Source organism: Oncorhynchus keta, chromosome 2 (genome assembly GCF_023373465.1).
Source record: "Oncorhynchus keta strain PuntledgeMale-10-30-2019 chromosome 2, Oket_V2, whole genome shotgun sequence".
Lineage (NCBI taxonomy): Eukaryota > Metazoa > Chordata > Actinopteri > Salmoniformes > Salmonidae > Oncorhynchus > Oncorhynchus keta.
The window spans coordinates 1,564,527-1,589,000 of NC_068422.1; the positions used below are offsets into that span (position 1 = coordinate 1,564,527).

Here is a 24,474-nt window from a genome sequence, read left to right on the forward strand (position 1 = left end):
CATCGGCCCCATTCATAATATAAATGCTTCCAATATGGTTTGTGAGCCTTCACTAATACCTTGGTCGGTCTAGTTGTGTCTCAAATGGCACCTTATTCCCTATATAGGATTCCGATTCCCTATTCCCAATATAGTGACACTCCACTGGATTCCAGTCGAAGATCGCATCCACTACAATACCATGGTGCTTACCTTCATACCAGCAAGAGGAACTGCCCCTCCATACCTACACCTCACTACCGGGCTATGCTCAAACCCTACACACCCAACCCGAGCACTCTGTTCCGTCAACTCTGGTCTCTTGGCCCAACTACCCGTACAGGAGGGCAGATCCTGCTCAGCCCAGTCCAAGCTCTTCTCTGTCCTGGCACCTCAATGGTGAAATATTTTCCTAATTCAACACTTTATTTTATTTATTTATTTTTTATTTTTTTTATTTCACCTTTATTTAACCAGGTAGGCTAGTTGAGAACAAGTTCTCATTTGCAACTGCGACCTGGCCAAGATAAAGCATAGCAGTGTGAACAGACAACACAGAGTTACACATGGAGTAAACAATTAGCAAGTCAATAACACAGTAGAAAAAATGGGCAGTCTATATACAATGTGTGCAAAAGGCATGAGGAGGTAGGCGAATAATACAATTTTGCAGATTAACACTGGAGTGATAAATGATCAGATGGTCATGTACAGGTAGAGATATTGGTGTGCAAAAGAGCAGAAAAGTAAATAAATAAAAACAGTATAAAAACAGTATGGGAATGAGGTAGGAGAAAATGGGTGAGCTATTTACCTATAGACTATGTACAGCTGCAGCGATCGGTTAGCTGCTCGGATAGCTGATGTTTGAAGTTGGTGAGGGAGATAAAAGTCTCCAACTTCAGCGATTTTGCAATTGTTCCAGTCACAGGCAGCAGAGTACTGGAACGAAAGGCGGCCAAATGAGGTGTTGGCTTTAGGGATGATCAGTGAGATACACCTGCTGGAGCGCGTGCTACGGATGGGTGTTGCCATCGTGACCAGTGAACTGAGATAAGGCGGAGCTTTACCTAGCATGGACTTGTAGATGACCTGGAGCCAGTGGGTCTGGCGACGAATATGTAGTGAGGGCCAGCCGACTAGAGCATACAAGTCGCAGTGGTGGGTGGTATAAGGTGCTTTAGTGACAAAACGGATGGCACTGTGATAGACTGCATCCAGTTTGCTGAGTAGAGTGTTGGACGCCATTTTGTAGATGACATCGCCGAAGTCGAGGATCGGTAGGATAGTCAGTTTTACTAGGGTAAGCTTGGCAGCGTGAGTGAAGGAGGCTTTGTTGCGGAATAGAAAGCCGACTCTTGATTTGATTTTTGATTGGAGATGTTTGATGTGAGTCTGGAAGGAGAGTTTGCAGTCTAGCCAGACACCTAGGTACTTATAGATGTCCACATATTCAAGGTCGGAACCATCCAGGGTGGTGATGCTAGTCGGGCATGCGGGTGCAGGCAGCGATCAGTTGAAAAGCATGCATTTGGTTTTACTCTCGTTTAAGAGCAGTTGGAGGCCACGGAAGGAGTGCTGTATGGCATTGAAGCTCGTTTGGAGGTTTGATAGCACAGTGTCCAATGACGGGCCGAAAGTATATAGAATGCACATGACTCCTTCAAAAGAGAAGGAGAGAGAAGGATGGCGTGAGAGAGAGAGAGAGAGAGAGAGAGAGAGAGAGAGAGAGAGAGAGAGAGAGAGAGAGAGAGAGAGAGAGAGAGAGAGAGAGAGAGAGAGAGAGAGAGAGAGAGAGAGAGCAATGGGTTGAGACAGGGATGCAGCTTAAGCCCCACCCTCTTCAACATACATAAACTCAAATCCTTCTGTTCACCTGATTTAGATTTCTCTTCTATTATAATCACAGTCGTATATATTCCCCCCCAAGCAGACACATCGATGGTTCTGAACGAACTTTATTTGACTCTTTGCAAACTGGAATCCATACATCCTGAGGCTGCATTCATTGTAGCTGGGGATTTTAACAAGGCTAATCTGAAAACAAGACTCCCTAAATTGTATCAGCATATCAATTGCGCAACCAGGGCCGGAAAAACCTTGGATCATTGTTACTCTAACTTCTGCGACGCATATAAGGCCCTGCCCCGCCCTCCTTTTGGAAAAGCTGACCACGACTCCATTTTGTTGATCCCTGCCTACAGACAGAAATGAAAACGGGAGGCTCCCACGCTGAGGTCTGTCCAACGCTGGTCCGACCAAGCTGATTCCACACTCCAAGACTGCTTCCATCACGTGGACTGGGATATGTTTCGTATTGCGTCAGATAACAACATTGACGAATACGCTGATTTGGTGTGCGAGTTCATGAGAACGTGCGTTGAAGATGTCATTCCCATAGCAACGATTAAAATATTCCCTAACCAGAAACCGTTGATTGATGGCAGCATCCGCGTGAAACTGAAAGCGCGAACCACTGCTTTTAATTAGGGCAAGGTGACGGGTAACAAGACCGAATACAAACAGTGCAGCTATCAAATAATTCAATCCTTTTGGATTCAATATGAACCCTTTTCTTTTACAGGTTAATATGTTTAGGCTGTAGATCTGTAGTCTCCCCACAGCCTGGTCCCAGATCTGCGGTCTCCACAGTGCAGCCTTCCCTCCGCAAGGCTATCAAACAAGCTAAGCGTCAGTATAGAGACAAAGTAGAATCTCAATTCAACGGCTCAGACACAAGAGGTATGTGGCAGGGTCTACAGTCAATCACGGACTACAAGAAGAAAACCAACCCAGTCACGGACCAGGATGTCTTGCTCCCAGGCAGACTAAATAACTTTTTTTGCCCGCTTTGAGGACAATACAGTGCCACTGACATGGCCTGCAATGAAAACATGCAGACTCTCCTTCACTGCAGCCGAGGTGAGTAAAACATTTAAACGTGTTAACCCTCGCAAGGCTGCAGGCCCAGACGGCATCCCCAGCCACGCCCTCAGAGCATGCGCAGACCAGCTGGCCGGTGTGTTTACGGACATATTCAATCAATCCCTATACCAGTCTGCTGTTCCCACATGCTTCAAGAGGGCCACCATTTTTCCTGTTCCCAAGAAAGCTAAGGTAACTGAGCTTAACGACTACCGCCCCGTAGCACTCACTTCCGTCATCATGAGGTGCTTTGAGAGACTAGTCAAGGACCATATCACCTCCACCCTACCTGACACCCTAGACCCACTCCAATTTGCTTACCGCCCAAATAGGTCCACAGACGATGCAATCTCAACCACACTGCACACTGCCCTAACCCATCTGGACAAGAGGAATTCCTATGTGAGAATGCTGTTCATCGACTACAGCTTGGCATTCAACACCATAGTACCCTCCAAGCCCGCATCAAGCTCGAGACCCTGGGTCTCGACCCCGCCCTGTGCAACAGGGTACTGGACTTCCTGACGGGCCGCCCCCAGGTGGTGAGGGTAGGCAACAACATCTCCACCCCGCTGATCCTCAACACTGGGGCCCCACAAGGGTGCGTTCTGAGCCCTCTCCTGTACTCTCTGTTCACCCACGACTGCGTGGCCATGCACGCCTCCAACTCAATCATCAAGTTTGAGGACGACACAACAGTGGTAGGCTTGATTACCAACAACGACGAGACGGCCTACAGGGAGGAGGTGAGGGCCCTCGGAGTGTGGTGTCAGGAAAATAACCTCACACTCAACGTCAACAAAACTAAGGAGATGATTGTGGACTTCAGGAAACAGCAGAGGGAACACCCCCCTATCCATATCGATGGAACAGTAGTGGAGAGGGTAGTAAGTTTTAAGTTCCTCGGCATACACATCACAGACAAACTGAATTGGTCCACTCACACAGACAGCATCGGGAAGAAGGCGCAGCAGCGCCTCTTCAACCTCAGGAGGCTGAAGAAATTTGGCTTGTCACCAAAAGCACTCACAAACTTCTACAGATGCACAATTGAGAGCATCCTGGCGGGCTGTATCACCGCCTGATACGGCAACTGCTCCGCCCACAACCGTAAGGCTCTCCAGAGGGTAGTGAGGTCTGCACAACGCCAGGACACCTACACCACCCGATGTTACAGGAAGGCCATAAAGATCATCAAGGACAACAACCACCCGAGCCACTGCCTGTTCACTCCGTTATCATCCAGAAGGTGAGGTCAGTACAGGTGCATCAAAGCTGTGACCGAGAGACTGAAAAACAGCTTCTATCTCAAGGCCATCAGACTGTTAAACAGCCACCACTAACATTGAGTGGCTGCTGCCAACACACTGACACTGACTCAATTCCAGCCACTTTAATAATGGGAATTGATGGAATGATGTAAAATATATCACTAGCCACTTTAAACAATGCTACCTAATATAATGTTTACATACCCTACATTATTAATCTCATATGCATACGTATATACTGTACTTTATATCATCTACTGCATCCTTATGTAATACATGTATCACTAGCCACTTTAACTATGCCACTTTGTTTACATACTCATCTCATATGTATATACTGTACTCGATACCATCTACTGTATCTTGCCTATGCTGCTCTGTACCATCACTCATTCATATATCTTTATGTACATATTCTTTATCCCCTATCACTGTGTATAAGACAGTAGTTATGGAATTGTTAGTTAGATTACTTGTTGGTTATTACTGCATTGTCGGAACTAGAAGCACAAGCATTTCGCTACACTCGCATTAACATCTGCTAACCATGTGTATGTGACAAATAAAATTTGATTTGATTTGATATCAACAAAGTGGCGAGGGCACTAGAACAGTTTACAGCACCCGGCCTCACCCTACTAGCATCTTAAATCAAATCTCTACTGTTTGCTGATGTTCTGGTACTTCTGTGCCCAACCAAAGGAGGGCCTACAGCAGCACCTAGATCTTCTGCACAGATTCTGTCAGACCTGGGCCCTGATGGCAAATATTAGTAAAGCAAAACAAATGGTGAAAAAATATCCAGTTGCCAGGACTACAAATACAAATTCCATTTAGACACCTTACCTTAGAGCACACAAAAACTATACATACCTCGCCCTTAACATCAGCGCCACAGGTAACTTCCACAAAGCAAAGTGAACGATCTGAGAGATAAGGCAAGAAGGGAATCTATGCCATCAAAAGGAACATTAAATTCGACATGCCAATTAGGGTCTGGCTCAAATAAAAAATACCTTAATCACTTATAGAACCCATTGCCCTTTATGGTTATGAGGTCTGGGGTCTGCTCACCAACCAAAAATTCACAAAATGGGACATCTCCAAATTGAGACTCGGCATACAGAATTCGACAAAAATAGTGCATGCAGAGCAGAATTAGGCCAATATCCACTAACTTTCTAAATCCAGAAAAGAGACATTAAATCCTACAACCACCTAAAATGAAGTGATTCCCCAACCTTCCATAACAAATCCATCACCTACAGAGAGATTAACCTGGAGAAGAGTCCCCTAAGCAAGCTGGTCCTGGGGCTCTGTTCAGAAACACAAACACTCCCCACAGAGAACCAGGACAGCTGCACAATTAGACCCAAACAAATCATGAGAAAACAACAAAATAATTACTTGACACATTGGAAATAATTAACAAAACAAAAAGCAAGCTAGAATGCTATTTGGAGACATATTTCTTTCAGATTACACATATCCACAAAGAATTTGGGGAAAAAAAATGAATTTTGATAAACTCCCACTGAAACTCTCTCACTGAAATTCTACAGTGTGCCTTCACAGCAGCAAGATGTGTGACCTGTTGCCGCAAGAAAAAGGCAACCAGTGAAGAACAAACATCATTGTAAATACAATCCATATTTATATTTATTTATTTTCCCTTTTGTACTTTAACTATTGCAGATACTATAACATTTGAAATGTCTTTATTCTTTTGGAACTTTTGTAGTGTAATGTTTTACTGTAAATGTTTTTGTTTATTTCACTTTTGTTTATTATCTAGTATACTTGCTTTGGCAATGTACAGTTGAAGTCAGAAGTTTACACACAACGTAGCCAAATACATTTAAACTCAGTTTGTCACAATTTCTAACATTTAATACTAGTAAAAATTATCTGTCTTAGGTCAGTTAGGATCACCACTTTATTTTAAGAAATTGAAATGTCAGAATAATAATAGAGAGAATTATGTATTTCAGCTTTTATTTATTTCATCACATTCCCAGTGGGTCAGAAGTTTACATACAGTCAATTAGTATTTGGTAGCATTGCCTTTTTGTTTAATTTGGGTCAAACATTTCAGGTAGCCTTCCACAAGCTTCCCACAATAAGTTGGGAGAATTTTGGCCCATTCCTCCCGACAGAGCTGGTGGAACTGAGTTAGGTTTGTAGGCCTCCTTGCTCACACACACTTTTTCAGTTCAGCCCACAAGTTTCCTATAGGATTGAGGTCAGGGCTTTGTGATGGCCACTCCAATACCTTGACTTGTTGTTCTTAAGCCATTTTGCCACCACTTTGGAAGTATGCTTGGGGTCATTGTCCATTTGGAAGACCCATTTGTGAACAAGCTTTAACTTCCTTACTGATGTCTTGAGATGTTGCTTCAATATATCCACATAATTTTCCTCTTTCATGATGCCATCTATTTTGTGAAGTGCACCATTCCCCCATGCAGCAAAGCACCCCCAGAACATGATGCTGCCACCCCCGTGATTCACGGATGGGATGGTGATCTTCGGCTTGCAAGCCTCCCTCTTTTTCCTTCAAACATAACGATGGTCATTATGGCCATACAGTTCTATTTTTGTTTCATCAGACCAGAGGACATTTCTCCAAAATGGATGATCTTTGTCACCATGTGCAGTTGCAAACCATAGTCTGGCTTTTTTATGGTGGTTTTGGAGCAGTGGCTTCTTTCTTGCTGAGAGGCTTTTCAGGTTATGTCGATATATAGGATTAATTTTACTGTGGATATACTGTAGATATTTTTGTACCTGTTTCCTCCAGCATCTTCACAAGGTCCTTGCTGTTGTTCTGGGATTGATTTACAGTTTTCGCACCAAAGTATGTTCATCGCTAGGAGACAGAACGCGTATCTTTTCTCAGCGGTATTGGTGAACGTGGTGCCTTCAGGTGTTTGGAAATTGCTCCCAAGGATGAACCAGACTTGTGGAGGTCTGCAATTATTTTTCTGAGGTCTTGGCTGATTTATTTTTATTTTCCCATGATGTCAAGCAAAGAGGCACTCAGTTTGATGGTAGGCCTTAAAATGCATCTACAGGTACACCTCCAATTGACAAAAATTATATAAATTAGCCTATCAGAAGCTTCTAAAGCCGTGACATAATTTTCTGGATTTTTCCAAGCTGTTTAAAGGCACAGTCCATTTAGGATATGTAAACTTCTGACTCACTGGAATTGTAATATGGTGAATTGTAAGTGAAATAATCTGTCTGTAAACAATTCTTGGAAAAATGACTTGTGTCATGCCAAACTAGTTTGTTAACAAGAAATGTGCGGAGTGGTTGAAAAACGAGTTTTAATGACTCCAACTTCTGAATTCAGCTATAAATATGTTTTTCCCATGCCAGTAAAGCCCCTTAAATATAAAATGAAAATAGGGAGAGAGAGAAGAAGACAACAGGCTAAAAGGGTGAAGGAATGTAGGGAGACCACCATTGAGAGCGAGAGACAAACAGAGAGAAAGAAAGAGACAGGGGGAGGCAGGATATTGGATGGGATGGAGGGGACCACCATTGTGAAAAGCAGGGTGGGGATAATTGCACCACTTGTGCCTGTACACCGCTCCCTCATGTAATCTCATTCAAATGTCCCATTCTGCCTACTTAACGACCCATTAGACTGTCCTTACCCCAATTATCAGAGGCTCTGTGTGTCCCAAATGACACTCTTACTTCTCCAATATAGTCTGTAGTACTATGAGCCCTGGTCAAAAGTAGTGCACTATAAGGGGAATAGGGTGCCAATTGGGATGCTGTCGCAGACTTCGTATTATATGGAGTACATGCAGCCTCAGAAATTAGACCCTCTTTCTTCTCCAGAGTCTGGGCCATGGAAGTAATACCATTACAATGGTGCTGTCAAGCCCAGAGGGTACTGGAGCAGGGTAGTACACTACTCTATTGGAGGGAACAGCTAGTGCTGTAAGCATGTCTACCACACAGGCGCAATGGCCTTATTATTCTACTCTTATCAGAGCACGATGCACAAACAAAGATGCTGGTCTCTTTCCCTCTCTTTTTCTCTCTCTCAATCCATCCCTCTCTCTTTAACTGGTCTCTCTCTCCATCCATCCCTCTATCTCTTAATCTCTGGCCGCTCTTACCCTCTCTCTCTATTTCTCTCTCTCCTTACTGCTCTGTCTTCATCTCTCTCTCTCTCTCTCTCTCTCTCTCTCTCTCTCTCTCATTACTGCTCAGTCTTCATCTCTCTCTCTCTCTTTCTCTCTCTCTCACTCTCACTCTCTCTCACTCTTTCTCATATATCCCATTTCACTCCAATTCCCCCTCTCCATCCCTTCTCCTCTCAGGGTCAGCACTGTTTCTGCTCTAACCCCCCCCCCACACACACACACACACACACACACATGCACCTACACAAAAAAGACACACACACTCACACAGTATTGTGGTTATGCTGTCTCTGTGAGCTCCCGCTTAATTATTTCCCAGGCCTCTAAATGAACAGTGGAAGAAACCATTTGCATATCTTGTTCATTTAATGTGGAGAGGAGAGATAGAGAGCGTTGTTCTAAGAGCTTGTGGTGAGATAAAGGCCAAGTCTTATCTGAGCACTTTATTAACACAGAAAACAAATAGCACGGACAAGCCAGGTTGTCCGGGACTGGGGGGACAATGTGGGCAGCTCAGTCTAAATCACTGCTGTCTGGTGGGGGGAGATAAGGTAGAGGCTGGTCCTTGTCCCGCTTTTCCAGACCCTATCTCCATCCAGCAGCAGGGTAGCCACACCAGGCTCAGATCAACCTGTACACTGTTTAGAACAGAATGAATGGGTATGGGTGTTGTGATAGAAACCAGAGGACAACATTGTTTTGTTAATGAACAACAAAAAAATGATCCCTGAAATGGGATAGATTCCGTGACCTGAGCTTTAATATAGAAAGAGAAAATGGACGGAGAAGACCCAATGGTCCATAATAACAATGCAAAGAAGAACGATAGTGTCTGGTCTCCTGCAGTATATATCTACAGTATGTGTACTATATGTGTACTAGTATCCTTTCTGGTTCTACCTTCTGCCTCTACGTCACTTTGACATGTAAGGTGCTCATTGGACACAAATGAAAAGTATTGTGTGTGTGTGAGTTCGTGTGTGTGTTTGTGTGTGCATGGCTTGCGTGTATGCCACATCCTTGTTTATCTCTTCACCCTCCAAAGCCTCCCTCTCCCTCTCTCTCTCTCTCTCTCTCTGTCTCTCTCTCTCTTTTTCTCAATGTCAATTTAAATTAAATTTAAGGGCTTTATTGGCATGAGAAATATATGTTAACATCGCCAAAGCAAGTGAAGTAGTGAAATGGATAATAAACAAAAGTAAATAGACAATGCTAATTAACAATTAATATTACACTCACTGAAGTTCCAAAATAATAAAGACATGTCATATTATGTGTACATAGTTAAAGTACAAAAAAAAAAAATAAACATAAATATGGGTTGTATTTACAATGGTGTTCGTTCTTCACTGGTTGCCCTTTTCTTCGTCTCTCTCTCTCTCTCTCTCTCGCTCTCAATTCAACGGGCTTTCTAAGCATGGGAAAGCAAGTGAAATGGATAATAAACAAAAGTGAAATCTCTCTCTCCCAAGCCTCCCTCTCCTTCCCAAGCATCTCTCTCTCCCAAACCTCTATCTCTCCCTCTCCCTCCCAAATCCCTCTCGCTCTCTCACAGGTCTTCTATTGTGTTTAAATGTCTTGGTGAAAAAGAGACTGTACAATTTTCTGAACCCTATCATTTGGAGAGAGATTACTCTTTTGTCAGAAGATAACTGGGAGGCATAAACATACAAATGAAATTGCAGCTTCTTACGAAATAAATACAGGAGTAAGAATGTAATAAATGACATAACAAGAGTAGCTCTCTCCCGCAACATGCTCTGCCTCGTCCTACACGACACACATCTTCCATCCCGCGCTCCATCCCTCCATCTTTCTTCACCCTCCCTCACTTTCCTGACCTCTCTGTCTTCCTCCTTCCTCAGCCCCATGGCTTTAGAAGAATCTCCTCTCCTCCGTTCCGCTCCTCTACTCCGTTCCGCTCCACTTCTCCGTTCCGCTCCTCTACTCCGTTCCGCTCCTCTACTCCGTTCCGCTCCTCTACTCCGTTCCGCTCCTCTCCTCCGTTCCGCTCCTCTACTCCGTTCCGCTCCACTTCTCCGTTCCGCTCCTCTACTCCGTTCCGCTCCTCTACTCCGTTCCGCTCCACTTCTCCGTTCCGCTCCTCTACTCCGTTCCGCTCCACTTCTCTGTTCCGCTCCACTTCTCCGTTCCGCTCCTCTACTCCGTTCCGCTCCTCTCCTCCGTTCCGCTCCACTTCTCTGTTCCTCTCCTCCATTCCGCTCCAGTCCTCGTTCCTCTCCAGTCCTCCGTTCCTCTCCTCCTTTCCGCTCCACTCCTTTGTTCCACTCCCCTCCTCGGTTCCGCTCCACTCCTCTGTTCCACTTCTTTCCTCCTTTCTGCTCCTCTCCTCCGTTCCTCTCCACTTCTCCATTCCGCTCCTCTCCTCCATTCCGCTCCAGTCCTCGTTCCTCTCCAGTCCTCCGTTCCTCTCCTCCTTTCCGCTCCACTCCTTTGTTCCACTCCCCTCCTCCGTTCCGCTCCACTCCTCTGTTCCACTCCTTTCCTCCTTTCTGCTCCTCTCCTCCGTTCCTCTCCTCCATTTCACTCCTCTCCTCAGTTCCACTCCACTCCTCTGTTTCACTCCTCTCCTCCGTTCCACTCTTCTCGTCAGTTCCACTCCTCTCCTCCATTCCACTCCTCTCCTCTCCTCTCAGCTCAATGCAGCACTCTGCCTGACCGCTCTACTGATCGCTCCTCTCGTCTGTTCCACTCCTGTCATCTGCTCCTCTCGTGTTCTCTGATTCGCTGCTTTCTTCTCAGAAAACAGGCACCTGACAGTACATGGGTGGAAAAGGTGGTCCATCCAACAGCCTGTCACTGTGGTCCAACCAACCAGCTTCCTGTCACTGTGGTCCAACCAACCAGTATCCTGTCACTGTGGTCCAACCAACCAGCATAATGTCACTGTGGTCCAACCAACCAGCATCCTGTCACTATGGTCCAACCAACCAGCATAATGTCACTGTGGTCCAACCAACCAGCATAATGTCACTGTGGTCCAACCAACCAGCATCCTGTCACTATGGTCCAACCAACCAACATCATGTCACTGTGGTCCAACCAACCAGTATTATGTCACTGTGGTCCAACCAAGCAACAGCCTGTCACTGTGGTCCAACCAACCAGCATCCTGCCACTGTGGTCCAACCAACCAATAACCTGTCATTGTGGTTCAACCAACCAGCATCATTACACTTTGGTCCAACCAACCAGCATCATGTCACTGTGGTCCAACCAACCAGCATCATGTAACTGTGGTCCAACTAACCATCATCCTGTCACTGTGGTCCAACCAGCCAGCATCCTGTCACTGTGGTCCAACCAACCAGCATCATGTCACTGTGGTCCAAACAAATAACAGCCTGTCACTGTGGTCCAACCAACCAGCATCATGTAACTGTGGTCCAACTAACCATCATCCTGTCACTGTGGTCCAACCAGCCAGCATCCTGTCACTGTGGTCCAACCAACCAGCATCATGTCACTGTGGTCCAACCAACCAGCATCATGTAACTGTGGTCCAACTAACCATCATCCTGTCACTGTGGTCCAACCAGCCAGCATCCTGTCACTGTGGTCCAACCAACCAGCATCCTGTCACTGTGGTCCAACCAACCAGCATCATGTCACTGTGGTCCAAACAAATAACAGCCTGTCACTGTGGTCCAAACAAATAACAGCCTGTCACTGTGGTCCAACCAACCAGCATCCTGCCACTGTAGTCCAACCAACCAATAACCTGTCATTGTGGTTCAACCAACCAGCATCATTACACTTTGGTCCAACCAACCAGCATCATGTCACTGTGGTCCAACCAACCAGCATCATGTAACTGTGGTCCAACTAACCAGCATCCTGTCACTATGGTCCAAACAGCCAACAGCCTGTCACTGTGGTCCAACCAACTACCAACTTGTCACTGTAGTCCAACCAACCAACAGCCTGTCACTGTGGTCCAACCAACTACCAGCTTGTCACTGTAGTCCAACCAACCAACAGCCTGTCACTGTGGTCCAACCAACTACCAGCTTGTCATTGTGGTCCAACCATCCAACAACCTGTCACTGTGGTCCAACCAACTACCAGCCTGTCACTGTGGTCCAACCAACTACCAGCTTGTCACTGTAGTCCAACCAACCAACAGCCTGTCACTGTGGTCCAACCAACTACCAGCCTGTCACTGTAGTCCAACCAACCAACAGCCTGTCACTGTGGTCCAACCAACTACCAGCCTGTCACTGTGGTCCAACCAACTACCAGCCTGTCACTATGGTCCAACCAACCAACAGCCTGTCACTGTGGTCCAACCAACTACCAGCTTGTCACTGTGGTCCAACCAACCAACAGCCTGTCACTGTGGTCCAACCAACCAACAGCCTGTCACTGTGGTCCAACCAACTACCAGCTTGTCACTGTGGTCCAACCAACTACCAGCCTGTCACTGTGGTCCAACCAACTACCAGCCTGTCACTGTGGTCCAACCAACTACCAGCCTGTCACTGTGGTCCAACCAACTACCAGCCTGTCACTGTAGTCCAACCAACTACAAGCCTGTCACTGTGGTCCAACCAACTACCAGCCTGTCACTTTGGTCCAACCAACTACCAGCCTGTCACTGTGGTCCAACCAACTACCAGCCTGTCAATGTGGTCCAACCAACTACCAGCCTATCACTGTGGTCCAACCAACCAACAGCCTGTCACTGTGGTCCAACCAACTACCAGCTTGTCACTGTGGTCCAACCAACTACCAGCCTGTCACTTTGGTCCAACCAACTACCAGCCTGTCACTGTGGTCCAACCAACTACCAGCCTGTCACTTTGGTCCAACCAACTACCAGCCTGTCACTGTGGTCCAACCAACTACCAGCCTGTCACTTTGGTCCAACCAACTACCAGCCTGTCACTATGGTCCAACCAACTACCAGCCTGTCACTGTGGTCCAACCAACTACCAGCCTGTCACTGTGGTCCAACCAACTACCAGCCTGTCACTGTAGTCCAACCAACTACAAGCCTGTCACTGTGGTCCAACCAACTACCAGCCTGTCACTTTGGTCCAACCAACTACCAGCCTGTCACTGTGGTCCAACCAACTACCAGCCTGTCACTGTGGTCCAACCAACTACCAGCCTGTCACTGTGGTCCAACCAACTACCAGCCTGTCACTTTGGTCCAACCAACTACCAGCCTGTCACTGTGGTCCAACCAACTACCAGCCTGTCACTTTGGTCCAACCAACTACCAGCCTGTCACTGTGGTCCAACCAACAACCTGCCACTGTCATATAGGAGGGACGAAGGTCCACCAACAACCACACTCTCCCTCTGAACTGGCTAAGACCCAATATCAATACTACTGTAGTAATCCACTTAGAATATAAACACAATATTTTACTTCATTCTGTGGTACAATATACTGTAAGTAGTATTGGCTTGTGTGAGCCGGAACGAATCATAGGAGCAGGAGCATATGTTCTGTTTCTGTACAAGTACACCCCTGGCCAGGGTGCTTGGGTATGACTCACCATGAGTCGAACTCCCATCCTTCCAATCTACTGGCCTCTCAATCACCTCCCTGTCACAAGTACAGACTGTCAGTAGCTTATTCTGCCAAACACACTGTCATAAGCCTACTCACCCATCTTACCAGAGCCTCCTCGACTCTCCAGTGGCGCCCTCACCAGTTGCTGTGTAGACATTAGATACAGGGGTAGATACTTGTTGTCTGTATCTCCTATATGACAGTTCACTATCTTACCTTTCACCACCAGCCTCCATGTGATGTGTAGACAGGGGAGATACAGGCCAGGGAGGGGAGAGCAGGGTTCACATGCCAAACCCTGCCCCTGTCTAACCTTATCCCTTAACTCCAACTGACATGATAAGAAGAATCCTTTGCAAGGCCCCTCCATGTCCCCATCTCATTCTGTTGAGTCAGACTCAGTACCTGTAAGATCTGCTTTGAGTCATGAGCTCTGAGTCTGACCTCCTTCAACCCCTGCAACCCTGCTACTATCCATCCCACTCCATGCCTCTCTCTCTCTCTCTCTCTCTCTCTCTCTCTCTCTCGCCGTCTAACTCACTTTTTCTTTCTCTATCTGTCTCTCTTTGTCTCTCTCTCTCCTATGGACTACTCTTTCTCCCTCCCTCTCTCTCTCTTTCTTTCTCTCTCTCTTCCATGGACTACACTTTCTCTCTCTATCGCTCTCTCCCTCTCTCTCTCTCTCTCTTCCTCTCTCTCTCCCTCTCTCTCTCTCTTCCCATCCCCATCCCTTCTCCAATAATTGATGCTGTTCGTTCTTGCTCCACACTCTACACCAAATTACTGTTAGTCCCCTGAACCCTTACCTGCCCACACAGAATTAATGTTCTGATGTGACAAAACATTGTCAATCTGCCGGAAGAATGGAGCGAGTCAGAATTCAATCTCAGAAAAAGACAATGGCCGCGGGTGAGAACAAGGGGAGAATGCACTCAGTGGCAACGATCACTATAGTGAAAGTCCTCTTTTCTCTTTCTGTAGATGTGACTGGTCTTGAGAAAGATGTGTCCCAAATAGAACTCTATTCCGCACATAGTGCACTACTGTTGACATTGTCAAGTGTAGTGCACAATATAGGGAATAGGGGGCTATTTGGCAGTGATGTAAAGTACTTAAGAAAAAACGTGTTTCCTCTACTGGATCGGTGGGACGATTGAGCTAATGTAGGCTAATGCGATTAGCGTGAGGTTGTAAACAACAAGAAAACCTCCCAGGACATAGACATATCTGATATTGGCAGAAAGCTTAAATTCTTGTTAATCCAACTGCACTGTCCAATTTACAATAGCTTTTACAGTGAAACAATACCATGCTATTGTTAGAGGAGAGTGCACAGTTATGAACTTGACAAGTAATTAATAAAACAATTTCAGTGCCTTCATCCCCCTTTGGAATTGTTCCTATTTTGTTCCATTACAACCTGTAATTTAAATGAATTTCTATATTTATATAATGGACATTCACAAAATAGTCCAAATTGGTGTTGTGAAATTAAGAAAAATAAATGCACCACTTGTCAGTTTTTAAATCTATTCACCCCCTTTGCTTTGAAGCCCCTAAATAAGGTCTGGTGCAACCAATTACATTCAGAAGTCAAATAATCAGTTAAATTGCACACAGATGGACTTTATTTAAGTGTCACATGATGTCAGTATATATACACCTATTCCGAAAGGCCCCAGAGTCTGCAACACCACTAAGCAAGGGGCACCACCAAGCAAACGGCACCATGAAGACCAATGAGCTTTCAAAACAGGTCAGGGACAAAGTTGTGGAGAAGTACATATAAGGGTTGGGTTATAAAAATATATCTGAAATGGTGCGCCGACATCCCACGGAGCACCATTAAATCCATTTTTTTTAAATGGAAAGAATATGGTACCACAACAAACCTGCCAAGAGAGGACCACCCACCAAAACTCATGGACCAGGCAAGGAGGCCATTAATCAGAGGCAACAAAGAGACTCAAGATAACCCTGAAGGAGCTGCAAAGCTCCACAGCGAAGATTGGACTCTCTGTCCAATTTAAGCCGCAAACTCCACAGAGCTGTGCTTTACGGAAGAGTGGCCAGAGAAAATCCATTGCTTGATGAAAAAAATAAGCGAACACATTTGGTGTTTGCCAAAAGCCATGTGGGAGACTCCACAAACAGATGGAAGAAGATACTCAGATCAGATCAGACAAAAATGTTGATTTTTGGCCCTCAAGGAAAATGCTCTGTCTAGCGCAAACCCAACACCTCTCATCACCCCGAGAATACCATCCCCACAGTGAAACGTGGTGGTGGCTGCATCATGCTCTGGGCATGTTTTTCATCGGCAGGGACTGGGAAACAGGTTAGAATTGAAGGAATGATGGATGGCGCTAAATACAGGAACATTTAAATGTAAATGTCTTGGTCAAAGCCCAGACCTCAATCCAATTGACAATCTGTGCTATGACTTAAAGATTGCAGTACACCAGCGGAACCCATCCAACTTGAAGGAGCTAGAGCAGTTTTGCCTTGAAGAATGGGAAAAATCCCAGTGGCTAAATATACCAAGCTTACAGAGACATACCCCAGGAGACTTGCAGCTGTAATTGTTGCAAAAATTTGGCTTTGCAAACGATTGACTTTGGGTGGGGGGGTGAATAGTTATACACACTCAAGTTTTCATTTTTTTTGTCTTATTTCTTGTTTGTTTCACAATAAAACATATTTTGCATCTTCAAAGTGGTAGGTGTGTTGTGTAAATCAAATGATACAATCCCCCCCAAAATCTATTTTCATTTGAGGTTGTAAGGAAACCAAATAAGAGGGTGGATACTTTCGCAAGCCAGTGTAGACACATTTGGGCAGTCTTGATACAACATTTTGATCAGAAATACAATGGTTCATTGGATCAGTCTAAAACGTTTCACACACACTGATTCCATCTAGTGGCCATCATCTAAATTGTGCCTTGGCTGAAATAATACATTTTGCCCTTTCTCTTTCATTTCAAAGACGATGGGACAAAAAAATGCAAAAAAGCACATGTTATTTTTCTTTGCATTATCTTTTGCCAGATCTAATGTGTTATATTCTCCCACATTAATTTCACATTTCCACAAACTTCAATGTGTTTCCTTTCAAGTGGTATCAATACTATGCATATCCTTGCTTCAGGTCCTGAGCTACAGGCAGTTAGATTTCGGTATGTAATTTTGATAAAAAAATGTTAAAAAAGGGACTGATCCTTTAGAGGTTTTTTTTTTTTTTTGGGGGGGGTGACTACACTTTACTATTCATGTTTTTGACAACTTTTACTTTTGACCCACTACATTCCTAAAGAAAAGAAAGTACTTTTTACTCTTTACATTTTCCCTGACACCAAAAGTACTCCTTACATTTGGAATGCTTAGCAGGACAGGAAAATTGTCTAATTCACGCAGTTATCAAGAGAACATCCCTGGTCATCCCTACTGCCTCTGATCTGGCAGACTCACTAAACACAAATGCTTCATTTGTGAATTGTGGCTGTGTTGAACTGTGCCCCTGGCTATCCATGCATTTTAAAAAACAAGAAAATCGTGTTGTCTGGTTTGCCTAATATAATACATTTTAGATTATTTATTATTTTAGTTTTTGATAATTGAAGTACATTTAAAACCAAATACCATTAGACTTTTACTCAAGTAGTATTCTACTGGGTGACTTACTTTTACTTCAGTCCTTTTCTTTTAAGGTATCTTTACTTTTTTTCAAGTATGACAATTGGCTACTTTTTCCACCACTGCTATTTGGTATACATCCAAAAGGTGATGCAGAGTTTGGTCTCATCAACACCAAGAGTTCACCGCTCTTGCCTCTATCAAAAGCTCCTTCTATTCCTCTCAATTATTGTTTGGTTCAGTTTAATCTCTCTATCTGTTTCTCACAGTTTCTGTTTTTAAGGTTATATTTATCCACCCACAAGCCACACTGCTTTTGACATCTAAAGAAAAACTGGTTAAACTCAAAGCAATTAAGGAGATTATTGTTGTTATCAATCTCATTAGCATGTATGTCTACCGGGAATGAGAGGATGAGAGTGATGATATCCTTTTCATTGTCATTACCCTGACTCCTTGGTGTAGCCATTGTCAAAGCCTTCAGCGTCACTACCCTGACTCTTAGTGTTTCTATTGTCAAAGCCTTCAGAGTCACTAACCTGACTCTTAGTGTTTCTCTTGTCAAAGCCTTCAGTGTCACTACCCTGACTCTTAGTGTTTCTATTGTCAAAGCCTTCAGAGTCACTACCCTGACTCTTAGTATTTCTATTGTCAAAGCCTTCAGTGTCACTACCCTGACTCTTAGTGTTTCTATTGTCAAAGCCTTCAGTGTCACTACCCTGACTCTTAGTGTTTCTATTGTCAAAGCCTTCAGTGTCACTACCCTGACTCTTAGTATTTCTATTGTCAAAGCATTCAGTGTCACTACCCTGACTCTTAGTGTTTCTATTGTCAAAGCATTCAGTGTCACTACCCTGACTCTTAGTGTTTCTATTGTCAAAGCCTTCAGTGTCACTACCCTGACTCTTACTATTTCTATTGTCAAAGCATTCAGTGTCACTACCCTGACTCTTAGTGTTTCTATTGTCAAAGCATTCAGTGTCACTACCCTGACTCTTAGTATTTCTATTGTCAAAGCATTCAGTGTCACTACCCTGACTCTTACTATTTCTATTGTCAAAGCCTTCAGTGTCACTACCCTGACTCTTAGTGTTTCTATTGTCAAAGCATTCAGTGTCACTACCCTGACTCTTAGTATTTCTATTGTCAAAGCATTCAGTGTCACTACCCTGACTCTTAGTATTTCTATTGTCAAAGCCTTCAGTGTCACTACCCTGACTCTTAGTGTAGCCATGGTCAAAGCCTTCATCGTCATTACCCTGACTCTTAGTGTAGCCATTGTCAAAGCCTTCAGCGCCATTACCCTGACTCGTTAGTGTATCCATTGTCAAAGCCGTCAGCATCATTACCCTGACTCGTTAGTGTATCCATTGTCAAAGCCGTCAGCATCATTACCCTGACTCTTAGTGTCAAAGCCTTCACTGCAATTGGAATAGTGTTAAAGTATGTGCGCACCTATTTTGACACCTAAATATGTTGTTTCTTTGATTTTTGAAATGCCTATGTTGATTGATGATTTGTTGTTAGCTTGTCACCTGGTTATTAGTCAACTTGTTTAAATGGGGATGGGATGTGCTATATATGTATATACTTTGTTATGTACTCTAAACCATAAACTGTGTGCAAAAGGTTGAATGTTTTTCACAAACAATAAATTCTGGGAATGTATAACTAGCTAAAAAGTCTGCCAAAAAGAAAGCAAGAAAAGAAATGTGTTTTTGAAATCATTTTGGCAAGACTTATGTTATGAAAATGTTTCAATTTGTGATTTGGTTTTGGTTTATACATTAACATAACTCTATTAACCTAGTTGTAACTTCAGCGAGCTAATTCTCAATTAATATAGGAATAATTGGTTGGCTAAAATAAAAATTAAATGATTTGAGTAAGTGAAGTTGAGTCGATGAAATGTTTTAGGTAACTTTTTGTTTATTTTAAACGTCTAAAACGTATTAAAAACTTTGTGGCAGTTGTTATAGCTCAAGAATTAAGTATTGCCATTTAACCTTTGACTTTACAGACTTTAACCACTGAAATGTCTCTTTAAACTTTAAAGGCAACAATGATAACGAACGCCTGGCGATTGCTAGACAGCGAATCCCATATCGACTTGGTCGAGTAGTTGACGAATGGCTACTCGACAAAGGTAAAAACATTGATTAAAACTTCAAATTAAAATAATTTGATCATAACCCAGTAATACTTTTTGTAACCAATAAACCTTAAAAAAATTAATGTTCAGTAAAACTTCAATAAAACGAAATCATTTAAAAACAGTTAAATGTAGCTAGTTAGTAACATTGCACACTTTCTTTTTAGAGATGTCAGCTTCAGGTTAAAGGGACTGTAAACATAAATCTAACTATTTCCTGAAGTAATATCAACACTGTTAAAATGTATATAAATTATTATAACATTGTTGTCATTTGATACCTAAATGATCAACTAAAAAAGGTCCAGTTAAATTATACATTCAGTTGATATTTGTAGTGTTGTATTTTATACACATATATACATGTATGTGGTTGTTTATAATGGATCATACTGATTCAACTTCTAGACATGTTCAATGGTAAATAGAGTGTAATATTAATTGGCATAAAGAAAGTGAGTCCCTTTAACAGATATTGTAAATATGTATAGGGAATGAATATCAAGGCAATGTATCATACAACTCAAATGTTTGAGTGTCTTTTTGTATGTTTCTAGAAACCAAGTTGTATCTCCCATCATGATTATTTGTCATTTTGATGTGTTCTGTTTCAGTTTTCATGTTCCCTTTTATTTTACTGTCAGCAATGACACTTTTGTTATGTCCCTCATATTTCCTAACTCAGTGTAAATTTTAAGTTGCATTCACTTCTTGCTAAAAGGCGGTCTTGGGATGATGATAAAAGTCAATGAATCATTTTAACTTAACTTTAACTTTTGAAACGTATTTTAAATATAGTTTTAACTTTAGAAATGTATGTTAAATATAGTAATGAAACTCAACTTCTATACATACTATAACTATGAATGATGTGTTTATTATCATAATGAAACTTAAAACTTCTATATAATCATACAGTTTTTTAAAGTGGTGAGTGTTTTCAAAGACATTCAAGTGTCAAGCTATTCAAAGAGGATAATTGGAGCCTGTAAAATGACACATCTGTCAACTCGATTTTCTCCACAGACAAACTGTCCCTTTTTAAAGTTCATCACATATAAAAACTCACACTTCTAATATTTTCCTATTATTTCAAGGAATAAATAAATTGCAGTTTAGCTCAATGCTGTCAAGTAATACTAGATTTACACACCTACCCTCAGTTAAATTGACTTGATTGTCCTTTTAGCAAAGCTGCAGTACATTGATTTACCACAACTTTTTGCTTTATTATTTCTCCCTTTGAGTCTGTGTGGTTCCATCCCATCATTCTAACCGCAATAAATTACTATGAGAGGCTTGCCTCTAGCAATGGGTAATTTATCGCAACTCATTAGCCGACTGGGCAAATAATCTCTGTTCCTATGCGCAATTTATTTTTCATCACGCTTTATTTTTTTATTTCTGTTTTGACTCAACATACAAGTAGGGAGTTAGTGGTGGCAGAGTCCGTCCACGTTCCATCCAACATACATTCTTGTATATATGTAATATTGTTTTCCCACAGGTCGGCAGCTCACTATCTTCAACAGCCAGACCACCATACAGATAGGTGGCTGGGACAGGGACAGGAGTCGCTCGTTTCAGGGCCAGCTCTCAGGCCTCTACTATAACGGGCTGAAGGTGTTCAACATGGCCACTGAAGGAGATCCTAACATCCGCATCCAGGGGAGCGTGAGACTGGTGGGAGAGTCACCCTCTTCCATCACGCCACAGTCCAGTGCCAACACGGGCAACCGGTCGGAGACGTCCACCTCCATTATGGAGATCACCACGACGACGGCATCCAGTAGGAAAGTGAAGCAGACGACGCCACGGGAACCTCATCAGGTAGGAGAACTCAGAACTTAAGATAAGATATACTTTTGCATTATTATTTACGAGACATTTGTCTTCTGCTTTGTCTAACCAATATACAGTGCTTATACACACAAAACACATTGGGTTGGAGAGGCTGGGCTGGAGCAGAGGACTGCATAGGGCAGAGCCCAAACCTTCTGGTCTTCTTATTCTCTGTACAGCTAAACTGTTTCATCTTTCTAAAGGGTGCCAATAATTAAGACCTGACATTATCTGTTCTTGTTATGTGTCTTATCCTGGTCTGAGCTCTGTCTGTGAGCCTGGTCTGAGATCTGTCTGTGAGCCTGGTCTGAGATCTGTCTGTGAGCCTGGTCTGAGATCTGTCTGTGAGCCTGGTCTGAGATCTGTCTGTGAGCCTGATCTGGGATCTGTCTGTGAGCCTGATCTGGGATCTGTCTGTGAGCCTGGTCTGAGATCTGTCTGTGAGCCTGATCTGGGATCTATCTGTGAGCCTGATCTGGGATCTGTCTGTGAGCCTGGTCTGAGATCTGTCTGTGAGCCTGGTCTGAGATCTGTCTGTGAGCCTGATCTGGGATCTGTCTGTGAGCCTGGTCTGGGATCTGTCTGTGAGCCTGGTCTGGGATCTGTCTGTGAGCCTGGTCTGGGATCTGTCTGTGAGCCTGGTCTGGGATCTGTCTGTGAGCCTGGTCTGGGATCTGTCTGTGAGCCTGGTCTGAGATCTGTCTGTGAGCCTGTTCTGGGATACTGTATGTCTGTGCTGTATATCTTGGTCTTTGAGCCTGGTCTGAGATCTGTTTGTGTTGTATATCCTGGTCTGTGAGCCTGGTCTGAGATCTGTCTGTGAAGTATAGCCAACTCCTATGTTTGTTAACATGACAAAGACCAAGAAAAGCACAATTTATTTATTTAACCTTAATTAAACTAGGCAAGCCAGTTAAGAACAATTTATTATTTCCAATGATGGCCTACCAAAAGGCTAAATGAATCTTTCGGGGACGGAGGCTGGACAAAACACACATCACAACAAGAGAGACAACACAACACTACATAAAGATAGACCTAAGACAACAACATAGCATGGCAGCAACACATGACAACAAAGCATGGTATCAACACAACATGACAACAACATGGTAGCAACACAACATGGCAGCAGCACAACATGGTAGTAGCACTAAACGGGGTATAAAGATTATTGGGCACAGACAACACAAAGGGCAAGAAGGTAGAGACAACAATACATCACACAAAGCAACCACAACTGTCAGTAAAAGTGTCCATGATTGAGTCTTTGAATGAAGAGATTGAGATTAAACTGTCCAGTTTGGACTCTTTTTTTTTACTCTTTTTGTGGTTGTATGTTTTCCTTTTTTCAGTGATAAAAATATCTCATTATGACTTCAAGCCATTTGAAAAGTCATTTTTTTTTATTATATATTATATATATAATTTCATTTTACTAGGCAAGTCAGTTAAGAACAAAATCTTATTTTCAATGACGGCCTAGGAACAGTGGGCAGGGTCAGAACAACAGCTTTGTAACTTGTCAGCTCGAGGGTTTGAACTTGCATCCTTCTGGTTACTCTAACCACTAGGCTACCGTGCCGCCCCACTTCTGGTGCACCAAAATGCAATTATGCTGTCGATGTGTCAAGGCACATGATCACCATGTGCAATGCCAAGAGTTGGCTAGAGTGGTGTAAAGCTCACCGCCACTGGACTCTGGAGTAGTGGAAACGCGTTCTCTGGAGTGATGAATCACGCTTCACCATCTGGCAGTCCGACGGACGAATCTGGGTTTGGCGAATGACAGGAAAACGCTATCTGCCCCGATACATAGTGCTAACTTGTCACGCCCTGACCTGAGTATTCTTTGTTTTCTTTATTGTTTTGGTTAGGTCAGGGTGGGACATGGGTGATGTATGTGCTTGGCCCCTTCGTTCCATTAAAGGGAAATATTAACACTGCAGTATACAACAACATTCTGGATGATTCTGTGCAAAAGTGTGTGGCAAAAGTTTGGGGAAGGTCCTTTCCTGTTTCAGCATGACAATGCCCCCGTGCACAAAGCGAGGTCCATGCAGAAATGGTTTGTCGACATCGGTCTGGAAGAACTTGACTGGCCTGCACAGGGGGCAGTTCCTGCCTCCATGCTCATAGGGCATAGCCCAGGGGGCAGTTCCTGCCTCCATGCTCATAGGGCATAGCCCAGGGGGCGTTTTCTGCCTCCATGCTCATAGGGCACAGCGTTTTCTGCCTCCATGCTCATAGGGCACAGCATTTTCTGCCTCCATGCTCATAGGGCATAGGCCAGGGGGCAGTTCCTGCCTCCATGCTCATAGGGCACAGCGTTTTCTGCCTCCATGCTCATAGGGCACAGCGTTTTCTGCCTCCATGCTCATAGGGCACAGCGTTTTCTGCCTCCATGCTCATAGGGCGCAGCGTTTTCTGCCTCCATGCTCATAGGGCACAGCGTTTTCTGCCTCCATGCTCATAGGGCACAGCGTTTTCTGCCTCCATGCTCATAGGGCACAGCGTTTTCTGCCTCCATGCTCATAGGGCACAGCGTTTTCTGCCTCCATGCTCATAGGGCACAGCGTTTTCTGCCTCCATGCTCATAGGGCACAGCGTTTTCTGCCTCCATGCTCATAGGGCACAGCGTTTTCTGCCTCCATGCTCATAGGGCACAGCGTTTTCTGCCTCCATGCACAAAAGAACAAATAAAAGAGAAATAAAAATGAAGAGAGGCCAATGAAAACCAAGCCAGTTGTGGTTGAAGTAGTTGTTTTGAGGCTATGAAGTGATTGCTTGTCTTGGGACAAAATAAAGTGATTTTGGTGGAGCAGTGAACATTGAATCGCTTTCATGCCAAATTGATGGACCAGGGAATAGGCTTAGAGTTCACCCCTTGGGTATATGTGCACTGGGCTTGAAGGAGGTCTAATGCCAGATCAGCCACAGACCAAAGAATCAAGTCAGA

General features: G+C 43.8%; 1 protein-coding gene across 19 annotated transcripts in view; it reads left to right on the top strand.

Moving 5' to 3' along the window:
- LOC118360900 (neurexin-1a-like) overlaps nt 1–24,474 on the top strand; it is an 819,333-nt gene that overhangs the window by 668,510 nt on the left and 126,349 nt on the right. For 13 of the 19 annotated variants that reach the window (XM_052470649.1, XM_052470658.1, XM_052470667.1 and 10 more), the window contains 2 exons: nt 19,578–19,667; nt 21,181–21,503. In XM_052470649.1, coding sequence (XP_052326609.1) covers nt 19,578–19,667; nt 21,181–21,503 — 413 coding nt within the window. The remainder of the gene's footprint in view (nt 1–19,577; nt 19,668–21,180; nt 21,504–24,474) is intronic. The other 6 variants (XM_052470697.1, XM_052470702.1, XM_052470703.1 and 3 more) reach the window with 1 other exon arrangement.